Source organism: Diuraphis noxia, unplaced genomic scaffold (genome assembly GCF_037042655.1).
Source record: "Diuraphis noxia isolate RWA-SAM2 unplaced genomic scaffold, SU_Dnox_SAM2 contig0001, whole genome shotgun sequence".
NCBI classification, from domain to species: Eukaryota; Metazoa; Arthropoda; class Insecta; order Hemiptera; family Aphididae; genus Diuraphis; species Diuraphis noxia.
Window position 1 is genome coordinate 95,539,159 of NW_028301711.1, and position 12,668 is coordinate 95,551,826.

At 27.9% G+C, this 12,668-nt stretch overlaps 2 protein-coding genes across 2 annotated transcripts; both read left to right on the forward strand.

The window, feature by feature from the left end:
• The first annotated feature begins 1,057 nt into the window (after positions 1–1,057).
• On the forward strand, positions 1,058–2,997 carry LOC149062547 (uncharacterized). Its single transcript, XM_089215354.1, has 3 exons — positions 1,058–1,463; positions 2,409–2,548; positions 2,989–2,997. The coding sequence occupies exons 1-3, from the start codon at positions 1,058–1,060 to the stop codon at positions 2,995–2,997; spliced, it is 555 nt and encodes a 184-aa protein (XP_089071480.1).
• A 5,132-nt stretch (positions 2,998–8,129) lies between these two features.
• LOC107169772 (uncharacterized) lies at positions 8,130–11,845 on the forward strand. Its single transcript, XM_089217805.1, has 6 exons — positions 8,130–8,328; positions 8,453–8,698; positions 9,070–9,243; positions 10,668–10,909; positions 11,410–11,575; positions 11,636–11,845. Exons 4-6 carry the CDS (start codon positions 10,820–10,822, stop codon positions 11,791–11,793), a joined length of 414 nt encoding a protein of 137 aa, XP_089073931.1. The 5' UTR covers positions 8,130–8,328; positions 8,453–8,698; positions 9,070–9,243; positions 10,668–10,819; the 3' UTR covers positions 11,794–11,845.
• The last annotated feature ends 823 nt before the right edge of the window (positions 11,846–12,668 follow it).

Sequence of the window (12,668 nt, forward strand, 5' to 3'; positions counted from 1 at the left end):
GTACCTGTGAAACATTTTTTTTTTTGGGGGGGGGGGGGATTAATTATTGCACAATTTTTTATGATTATAAATTATAATATAATCTGAAACAAAATATGAATATGTTGATCACTTGATATCAATGATAAGTGATAACCACATTATGAAATAGTAACTATATATTCTGACTATATATCATTACTCCTAATCCTAATTTAGTCGAATATTGAAATTTTATACATAGATAATATACTATCATTATTTTATAATACATTGATAAGTGATATCAAAAACTTTTGGTATCAAACACGATTAAAACCAGTGAAAATTAAAAATATTTATCATTTACATTATTTAAGCTGGACAATGAATTTGCATTATGACATCAAAAAACTTCTCGGGGGGGGATGCCCCTGTTGCCCCCCCCCCCCACAGGTACGCCACTGACCCCCCCTGCCAACGCCACTATATGGAGTCTCCATATGGTCAATCCGTACAAATAAAACCTGTGTTGCCTGGTGTATACTATCATTTTGGATTAGCAAACTGAATAAAAAATATATAGATAAATTTTTAAGGCTTAAAGGCTTAAACTTAATGGCCGGAACCCCCCCCCCCCACCAAAAAAAAAAGATAAAACTATCAAGTTAGTAATAGGTGTTGATGGTCTGCTGGGGTCATGAAAAGCCAGGGGACAGTAATATTTTCATGAATGATTTTATAGAAGAAGTTAGTGATCTCATTTTAAATGGAATTACCGTTGTGTTATTTGATAAAAATAAACAACTAATTAATTTTTAAAAAAAATGTCATTATTGATGCATTTTGTTGTGATGTTCCCGCAAAGGCATTTTAATTAAAAACAAAGGGCCACACTGGTTTTTATTCTTGTTCCAGATGTTCAGTGCAAGGTACTTATTTACTTCGACATGTTTGTTTTCCTGATCTAGATTGTTCTAAAAGATCACACCAAGATTTTTTTTTTTTAAATCAAGAACAATATCATACTCCTGGTCATAGTACTAGTATAGTGAATATTCCTGGTATTGATGTTGTTCAACATTTTTCTATTGATTATATGCATTGTGTTCTTTTGGGAGTTATGAAAAAAAAAATGCTAATACTATGGAAAGGTAGTGGTGAAATTGGTAGAGTAGGTGTAAATCAACAAAAATTACCTTCTGAGTTGGTTAAAAACATAAGTACTCGTCTAATATCATTAAAAAAATATATACCTTCTGATTTTAGTAGAAAACCTCGAAGTTTAGATGAGTTATGTCGTTGGAAAGCAACTGAACTACGACAATTTTTACTATACACAGGACCAGTAGTGCTTTATTCACTTGTGTCTAAAAAAATTTATTGCAATTTTCTTAACTTAAATGTTGCTATGACTATATTTTTAAGTCCTAATTTTAACCACCTTGCACCATATGCTCAGGTTTTAATGGTAAATTTTGTAAAAGAGTTTGGTAACTTATATGGTAATCATTTTTTTTTTTTTTTTTTTTTTATTAATGATAAGGCTTCAACAATAAAGTCATTAGCCGGAAAAACATGTTTACAAGTTATTTACAATCATCTTAATATTAATATTTAAATAAAGGAAGTACAGTATAATACAGGTATATGGTGTTAATGGTATAGGTAACAGTAATATATAATTATTTAAATTCTATTATAGAGATTAGTTATTTTAAGGAATGTTATTAGGAGGTTAAAATTATCTATACTTAAAATATCTTTTAATGTTAAGTGTGGAAAGATTTTTCTTTGTTCAGATAGATTAGGGCATTCCAGGAGTAGGTGTGCTGTGGAAATCGGTGCGTTGTTGCATAGTTCGCAGTTTGGTCTCGGCTCTCTTCTCATTAGGTGTACGTGTGAGATGTTAGTGTGTCCAATTTTCATCCGTGTCCATATTACTTGTTGTCTTCTCGTACTTGAGGGAGGATTTGGGTTAGGTGACAGAAAAGGTTTTATTTGATGTAGTTTGTTGTTCAGTTCCTGGTCCCAGAGTCGTTGGTGAATCTTTTTGCTATTTATTAAGGAGTTTCGGGCGGTGTCCTTGAAAGACGAAAGGTCTAATTTGGGGGTATTGATGTTGGTGGAGGCGGCTTCTTTAGCTGCTACATCAGCTTTTTCATTTCCTGGTATGTTTTTGTGGGCAGGAATCCACATGAAGGTTACCGAACGGGGGGCAAGGGAAGAGGCTCTTTCTTGTATGTTTTTTATTATTTCATTTGATGTCCCTTGGTTTTGTATAGCTAGAATAGAACTAAGGGAGTCGCTGGCGATTAAGAAAGATTTTGTATTTTTCCAATTTTGTTCAGTTAGTTCTATGGCTTTCAGGATCGCTAGTGCCTCGATGGTGAAAATAGAATTAATCTCCAGTGAAGAGAACTTAAAGGTTTCTTCATCTGTGATTATAGCTAGTCCTGTTGGTAATCATTTTATATCAAACAATGTGCACTCTTTAATTCACTTATATGATGATTATAAAAAATATGGTTCTCTAGATCAGGTCAGTTGCTTTAAACTTGAGAATTGTATGAGTAAATTGAAAAAAATGGTAAGGAAAAATGAAAAGCCTCTCCAACAAGTAGTAAAAAGATATAGGGAACAATATAACCTCGAATTTAATGATGAAACTAAACATAATTTTATAATGAAAATGTTAAACCAAAGTTTGAAAAATTACACACTGAAGGTCCTTTAATTAGAGAGATGGCTTCGCCACAATATAAAATATTAGTTTTGGAAAACATAAAAATAAAAATTCATTCTGATCCTGATTCATTTGCAAGTGTGAACATCAATGGAGAACTAATATAATTAAGATAGTTAATATTTGTTATAATACACATTTGAAAAAAGAAGTGATATTAGGTAGAAAATTTGAAATGTTTGGCGTGCTCCCCGTGGTTGGATGCATGAATCACAATCAATTATGCGATACCTCAATATCGATACATTTGTTATCGATGTTATCGATGTCTTTACTATTGATAGTTCATGTAAAGTACATAATACTATATTATTTTATGTATTATTATATACATAAAAATAATGTGAAATATATTCTTAAATAATAATTGATGAAAAAAAAAACAAGAAATGTATGTTCTGTATTAGATAATTTATTTTTAATAACATACATCATTTGGAGTATTAGGTATAAATTATACAAAGTAATACCTAATAAATATCACTTATATGTCATTATAAAATATACAAAATTGAAAATAATAATAAATATCACTTATTAGTCATTATAAAATATACAAAATAATAATAAATATCACTTAAAAGTCATTATAAAATATACAAAATTGAAAATAATAATAAATATCACTTATTAATCATTATAAAATATACAAAATAATAATAAATATCACTTATAAGTCATTATAAAATATACAAAATTGAAAATAATAATAAATATCACTTATTAGTCATTATAAAATATACAAAATAATAATAATTATTAATTATTATAAGTCAAAAATTAAAATATTATTATAGTTACAATAAAAACTATTTGTTTTATAGGAAGTTGAAGAGTTTAAGTTACCTTATTAAATTTTCCTAATGTGTTTTTTTGGTTTTTTAAAATGCTTAACGTGCCAAACATTTGCTTTTAATTTCATTGGGTCACATTCTAAACGGTGAATTTTTTTCTTCCCTATCAAAATTTTATTTATTTCTGTAGACCAATGGTTAAGCATTACATTAACAATATTATTTATGATTTTTTTTTCGAAATTTTCACCGTAATGGTTTGGGCACAGCGGAAGGTCTTTAAAATTAAAATTACTTTTAATGTTTAGACTTAGTGTCATACAAATATTTTTATGGTGACAAATTTTAGACATTTGTGAGCTTACATATACAATTATTTGTTGAACCAAAGAAGCAAATAACTGTGACGGGTACTTTAACGACTGTCTGTTAATAGTGTAATCTCTAGCTGTTACGAGATCATGTGTTGATGTAACATTGTTAGCACAAAGATTTTTTAAACATATACTACAATTTTTAAATAAGTTTTTGTTTAGTTTTTTTAAAATGTAACCAGCTATATATGTGTGAACGTGCTCACGTATATCATTTATACCCACTGGAACATTATAAATTGTAATTGGTAAATCAACAGTGATGTTACAATTATTTTGTACCTCATTTGTAACATTAGGGTCTTTTAGAATTAAATTCCTATAAGATGTTAGACTTGCTTCTACTATATCTTCACAGTTGGAGCCTGGTGAATTTGATGACATTAAATTATTCAACAATAATGTCTTATATGCTGAAGCAAAAGCGTGGCATGATGGATTACTTGAGCTGACACTTCGTGCTGCGCCAAAAAAACATTCTAAGGGATCCTGATTAATGTGTCGTGGTAAGAGTGATCGAATGCCATTGCTGGATAAGGTTTTGAACAATCTTTGAAAACCTAAAATCAAACAATAAAACATAATATCAAAAAATGAATCTTTAAAGGTTTCATATCATTTTTTTTATTATTATTATATTATTTTATACTAATATGAACATATATTTAAAAAATATCAATGTCATCATTATATAGAAAATACTAACCCCGTATTGTTTTCATCCAATTGTTTAAAGTTGGTACAGCACATGTTTTGCCGTTTTTATTAATAAACTTCATTGTGGATAATACTTGAAGACTCTCAGTCCAAAGTGCATGATGAGGCGATTCCTTTTTTATTGATGTTCGATAAATTTTCCCATCTATTATTCCATCAAAACTACCATTCAAGGAATCAAATAACTTATCAAAGAACAAACAGATTCTTGCCGTGTCCTTAGCAGTGGGATCAATCAAATTTTTAGCTGTTAACAGAATATGAAAAGTATAATTAGTGATTGTTTTGAAACAGATTTATACATTAACTACTAGCTAGACAGAAATGTATTCATTACTTACATGATAAGAACATCATTGTAGATGACACACATTGTGAAAAAATTTGAGTTGCACATTTCACTTTCATTTTCAAAATTTTTTCAGGTACTACATGTTGATCGCTAATTCGTGGTAACATTTTACAATCGGGTATTGCACTATCAATACTGTATAGATTTTGAATGTGGGACCATTTTGCACAACCTTTCTCCCTATTGATTGAAAAAACTAAATCTTTTGTTAAGAGGTGATTTCTTATACATTTGATCAAATGTGGGACATCAAAAATATGAACGATTTGGATAATTTTTTGATCATCCACTTGTATTTCATAAATATCATCCGTATATTTTTCATTGCGCTTGATAAAAAATTCTTTTGTCTCATTCATAAGAAGTTTTATGGCACTATCATTAGAACGGCCTTGGTCGGAAATGGTTGCCACAATTTGTAAGCCGGTCTTTTGGACTTCTCTTACAACCTGAACACAAAAATTTATTTTTAGATTTATGTACCAAATTTCATAATTTATTTTATTCTTACTTCTTTTAATAAAACAGCTAGTTGTTCATGTTTGGTAGCCCCTTGACAAAAAGTATATGCTACGGGTTGTTTGAATTTTTTTTTTATGCCACGCACCATAAACACAAGTGCATGATCAGCATACTCTTGGTTTCTATTGGAAGCACTGTCCACAAATCCATCAATTTGATCGGTTGTTTTGTTGTAATGTAAACCACTGCGTAGACACACTTCACCAAACATTAATGTACAATATCTAAATGAATGTACATTTAATTATTTTATCATACAAACGTTGATTAGAATGTGATTTTAGTTACCTTTCCAGTGGTTTCAATTTTTCAGATTTTTCTTTTAGCACTTTCATAACTATTGGACTGACTCCAGTAGTTATCGACACACTACTTAAGACATTTTGTAATGTTTTAGGGCTTGGTAGAGTAAACATAATGGACAACAGGCGATAACACTTTGGGCTACGCTTATACAAAGATAAACTCATTATTTTTTCATCTAAAGAGAACCTCCGACCTTTGTTTTTCTTTTTGGTTTCTCTTAATTGCAATTTAGTAAATAATGAAGCGACAACTGTCATTTTCTCTGAAAATTTGTTATTGAGATACTTTTCAGACATACTTTCTGCTGCCTTTAGTTGCTGTTTAAATAATTTTTTTTTGGCTCCCTGTTTTTTAAGCTGCTTAATTAATTTGTTTATAATACCATAAAACTTTCTGCAATGAGGTGTTAGTTGATTGCAACGACTAAACCCTATTTTTTTTAACAGACCTACAATTGAAATAGTTTACATTAGTTAAAGTTTATAGATGTAATATTAATGATTAGGAGGACTCGAAAGCTGATTGAGTAAGATTGTATATACAAACAGATTCGTAAAATAATGAAAAAAGTTTTCGAGCCCTGAATATTATAGAAAGAATAAGCTAAACTACCAGATTGGTTACTTGATTTTTTATTAGCAGCTTCACCAAATTTGGATTTTTCAACTAGACAATTATTACCTATTTTATAGGTAAAAAAATTATCGAAGCATTAAAGCGTGCATGCTAAGGTAGTGAGTAGCAATTTTAATCATGCAATAAATGAAATGAAATAAATAATTATATAGATACAATTAGAAACAAATAACTTACGCATGACATCATTTATTGTAATTCCTCTATCTTTTAGTGTTTCAGTGTCTTCTAAATTTAAAGTACCAATTCCAGATACATCAAGATTATCTAAAAAATAATTAAAAAATAAATTTATCTAAATGTATACATAATTTATTTAAGTACAAGTATTGGCCCAAACTAATTAGAATATTGCTTCGAAGCTTCTGTATGTACTGTTACCTGAACTACAATGAGGTTGAGGAACATCCACTTCAATACTTGAAACATTATCAATAGCATTACAAGGAGTTTCCAATATGAAATGTTGGTTAATCGATGTGCTATGAAGTTGTAATGGAACATTATGTATAAATGTAACCTCACTAGACACTATAGAAAGCACATAATAATTAGTGTTTGAAAATTTCATGAAATTTAAAATTGTAGATATAAATAACTTACCAGGCATAAATAAAGTTGGATAAGCATTACAATTAAGCCTCTTTGTACCAACGCTAAAACAGTCATCAGAAAAATGACGGTGACAAATTCTTTTTTTGTTGTACACTGTTTCGGGATTCATATTTGTTAATCCAACTAGTCTTATCCATTCTAATAGCCTATCTTTATGTAACCGAGGATTTGGAAAGCGGTGTGTCATAATATCTATAATGTATTTACAACAATAATTAAATGACACAAATTACATTAAATGCATGACAATACTAGAAATGTAATACAATAATAAATTAATTTACTTACATTTTTCTCTACATCCATCCACTGAACACTGGTACTGACTTTTAGGCATTATTAATAATGGTCAAACTAAATACTAATACTATGTACTTAATGTACTTATCTTATAATGTAATTAATATTAACTTGAAACAAATCACTAATATATATTTGACATTTGACTCGAAAACGACGAAAATTGAAAAGTCATAAACAGTCGAATGTTTTTCGTTCGACTAAAGTCATACATCTTTTCAAGAATACCAAATATTTATTTTCATGCGACAAAAATTTTATCGCATGCGACAAAGTTTGTCACGATTTCAAGAATTGGCCCCCAGATTGGCGATTGCACAGTCAAAGTCAAAGTCAAAAGCTAAAATGTCATTACGCCCGTGACGGTTGAACGGTGATTACTGATTAGGTGAACGGTAGAATCGTATGTGGCACGCCCGGTGGTTGGTATATGTACTAATACGCTGTTCCGATTACTGCTTATGAGTTACACCCCCCTGGAATAAAGCATGAGAACCTAACTTATTTGTTACGCTGTGGCTATATCCCCGACAGTCGGGTCCTCGGGTCTTTATCAAAGACCCGACAACTATGATAAGAAATACGCATGCGTGTGAAATGTTTACGATAACAATAATAATGAAAAGTGATAACGCGATATTTATTATCCGTCATTTACATTGAACTATATAATAAGTGGAACGCTCACCGCCCATATGACTAATGTAAATAAAACCGAGCGAACGTGTTAGAAAGAGATAGCGAATACTTTAGGTGTTTCTATCTCTGTCTTTATTGATAATACGCCGTACCGTATTCATTTACAGGCATACATTTTGTGATCGACGTCCGTCAATTATTAATTGATTAATTATTAATTATCAATTATCAATTATTTAAAGATTTTGTATAATTACATGTACAATTAAACACATATTTTTCTATGATTAACAATGGTGAATTTTTGTAGTGCGTTTACTGTTCAAGTTCAAGTGATGTTAAAAATCAAAATGCATTAATATTTCACAAGTTAGTATTTATGTTAATTGTGATTGATTATTTAGTAATTATATATTTATTGTACTATTAATTTAAGTTATAGGTCCCTATATAATTATATAAATTATTTAACTTTGTATATTTATTTCCAAAGTTTCCCCTTAATGATAGTGAAAGATTAAAAAAATGGATACATGCTGTCAGACGGATCAATTTCAATCCAACCTCTAGTTCATTTTTATGCAGTCTACATTTTACTGAGAATGACAATAATAAAGCAGTTGTAAGTGGAAAGTTAGTTTAAAAAAAATGTGCTGTGCCAACTGCCTTCGAATTCCCAGATCATTTAATGCCAAAGGTGAAAGAAAGGCGAATTCTGCAGCGATCTGTGGAAGTTCAAGTAAGAATTGTTTTGAATTTACTTAATATGATAATAATGCTTATTGGATAATACAAAACAATACATTCATAATAATTATTAAATAATATAAACAATATAAAACAAATTACATTGATACTATAGAATCTCTTTGAATATTTATTATTTTTTCTTCATAAATAATAAATAATATTATATTATAATGGTTCTAAAGGTGGTTTAGATCTTCAAGTAATAAACACAAAATAATAATATTTAAAATTCCAAATTAAAAAATGAACATATTTGTTTTAATTTATAAATAATATAATTTATATTGCTATTAACATATTTACTAAAATTTCTTTTCATAATATATGATATTATATTGATAAACATTTACATTTGTATAGAATGAATTAGAACCAGTTCAAAGTAGTACAAATGCTTCAGATGGTACAAAAAGTATGTTTGTTGATGTTGGGGTCCAAACAAAACTAACTGGTAAAGAGTTAGATAAGACAATACAAGATTTACGCAGAGAAAAGAAAATTCTTCAACAAAAACTTATAAGAAGAAATAATCGAGTAAGTAATATGGGAGAAATGATACATTTATTAAAAAAAAATAATTTAATTGAAGACAATGTACAAGATATTTTTAAAATGCCTGATTTGACTATATGCGTACGACATATATACTGTATAACAGAGGTGGCCAGCGAAAAGAGACTCGCGAGCCACCAAATATATAAATATGGAAGAGCCTAAATGTAAAAAAATTTCATATTATTAAATAATTTATAATCCTATAATCTATATGATATTGTAAATTGATATAATTTGTAAAAAAATTATACCAAGAACACTTTATTTTTACTAATTTTTTTATACATTGTAGACTGTAGTTTAATAAAATATTATATTTTTTCAAATACATAAATTCATATAAAAAAATTTTTTTTGTAAAAATGTTACAAAAAGATGCGAAAGTTTGGTTTGGTTTGGTTTACCCCTGCTGTATAATATACCTATGCTATATTTACTATCCATTCAAAATTTATAAAAAAAATAACCAACCTGGGAAAGTAAATATACAATGTAATGTATACGAGTAGTTATTTCATATTTCAAACAATTGTATTTCATCCTGTTTCTGTATATTACATTTTTTAAATAAATAAATAAGTAAATAATTTAAACATATCAACAACATTGCTAAAAAAAATATAAATTGGTTGTCAATTTATCAAGCTGACAGTTTAATTTCGGAATGCAGGTAAGATTTAATGCTAATTAATCCAAACATTTATGGTATAATATTTATATTATAAATAAATATCTCGTTGTTCAATAATTATTATTCAAGCGTCAAGCCGCTTAAACCGTAAAATACTATTAGTTATTACTTAAAACAGCATTATAAAATAAAATTACAATTTGGCGCCGTATGTTAAACAAGGATAAATACACCTAATGTAAACGCTATCTCTTTTTAACATCCTCGCTCGGGCCACACTGCGTGGTGAGCGTTCCAGTTATTATATAGTTCAATGGTCATTTAGAACACGTAAAAATGTTAATATGTTAACTCCTGAACAGACCTATGTATATACCCCAATTAATTGTGTATTTAACTTTATACAATGTAGGTGCTTTGAGATCTATAGAGTATACACCCAAACTTGATTCTATTAAGATAAGACCAGAAGATTTATGACATATTTTCTAAATCTGTTACTTACTTTATAATAGTATAGTATAGAAATGAATACTTGTTCAAATTCCTCAAAAGAGTTAAACTCATCTCCTATTTGTAGAGCCATTTTAATCTTATATTTAATAATAGTCATAAACTTCCAGTTAAATATTTCTAAACTCAAAGTTAGAGTAAATGAGAAAAAGAATAAAACTATTTTTTTTTTTTTTAATTTTAATGAATTAACAAAAATAATTATGATTAAATCACTTAATAAAAAATGAAAATGTATATTTAATATTACATTTTTCAGCTGTACTAAAAACTATTCTCAACTACTTGGCATACTTGAAAGTTGAAATCATTAAAATATCCGACACTCAACAAGAAATTATTCAATTGATCAACAATTCGAGCTCCATAACTACTACTTATAATTCATGGATAGGGGAAATAGACAATCTTATGACTGCTTGGCCAGTATCCAACCACAAAGAACTGAACGATTTTGAAATAAAACTACAAGCTAATGAACAAGATTTTAAAAACAAAGTTGTAAGTAAATGTTATATCATACTCAAGGTTGATTCTTTCTAACTCATTATTCCAAAGCTTAAGAAAATACATTTATTTTTTATTTGTTCATTTAATTTCTTAAATTTATTGGTTTGTGCCATCAAAAAAATAACGACGCTATGACACAGATAAAGATCTTACCTATGCGTTGTGAAATTCTGATAACAATAATAATTTTAATTATATAATTTTATAATTCTATTATAAACACTGAGGGAGAAAAGCTGTTCCACACAAGTGAATTTTTTGCTATGTTCTACGTTTGTAAGACAGAGACAACGCATGAGACATCCTCGTAATGCTTTATTCTAATAATAATAAATATAAAGATTCTAATACTTTTTTTAGTATAAATCAAATTTTGTTTATAAGTTAATATTTTCTAAATTATAGAGTATTTTACCAGGTAAAATTTTTACTAAAAATGTAAATGCAATTGTGTGCATATGTTAATTTTATGTTTTAATGTAATAATGTAGAAACTTGAGATGCTCAGAACCGGAGGAAAATCTGCTAAACATATGATCCAAAAAATAATGAAAAAAGTATTTTCCGATTTTGTATTAAAAGATTTCACATATTTTGGATTGAAAAATAAATATAAATTTTCTACATTAATATTATTGATCAACAAAGTTATTTTTGGTAATAATACTATTGGAATTATTAATTCTAAATAATAATTATTATAATAATGTATTTTAGATACTATACACAAATCAAAATTCCAAATCATAAAAGATGATGATGAAATAATATCAATCATTGGAAAATGGTTAACAACAGCTAAAGCCAGAATTGATAATAAAAAACAAGCAAAAGATGCCAGTAACTCCTTACAAACAGAAGAACCACTATTATAATGTTCATGATTTTATTCCGAGTTAAAATATAATAAATCCAAATCACACTTATTATTACTTCTTGTTTATTATAATAATTATTTTTAACTTCTTGTTCCCTATTTATGATTCTTGTTTAAAAACTATAATGTTAATGTACATATATATATATATATATATATACTAATTGAGTTTATGTTTTTATAATACATATTACATTAAATTTATAATTAAAAAATATATATATATATATATATATATGTACCATATTAAAATAAAATTAAAAGAGATATTTACTAAATATAAATAAATTGATATCAGATCAATAGTTGAACTTAATTATTCTAATTATAAAGTATATTTAAAAAATGTGATATTCACAAAATAAAAAGAATTTAATATTTCTTTGATATTATCATTTAATTAATATTGAAAATATATCTTGATAAATATATCATTTTGATATTGTATGTTGTTTATGTGAGCAATATGAAAAGTTGGTTCATAAGACATCTGTACAATATCCTTATAATATCAAAAAATACGCCAGAGACATAGTACAGATATTAAATTAATATTAAAAACACAGTGAAGATATTCAGGGGATATTTGATTATGCTGTATGGGACGCGGTGCGGTTTATAGGTCATGTGGTCAGTGTTCCCCTGATCACATGGGTGGAAAGTAAGTCCTTAAGAGGACGCCACACCCGTCTTTCTGCATCAAAAATAATGCATTCGTATTTCAAATGCTACGAAGTCAATAATGGTCGTAGACCCATAAGTAATACACTGTTTGAAAGGTGATAGTTTTTACTATGTTTTGTTGGAATCAGATATTTGAAATGTAATTTATTTTCTAAAATATAAGCAAATTAGTTTTTATAAAATGATCTT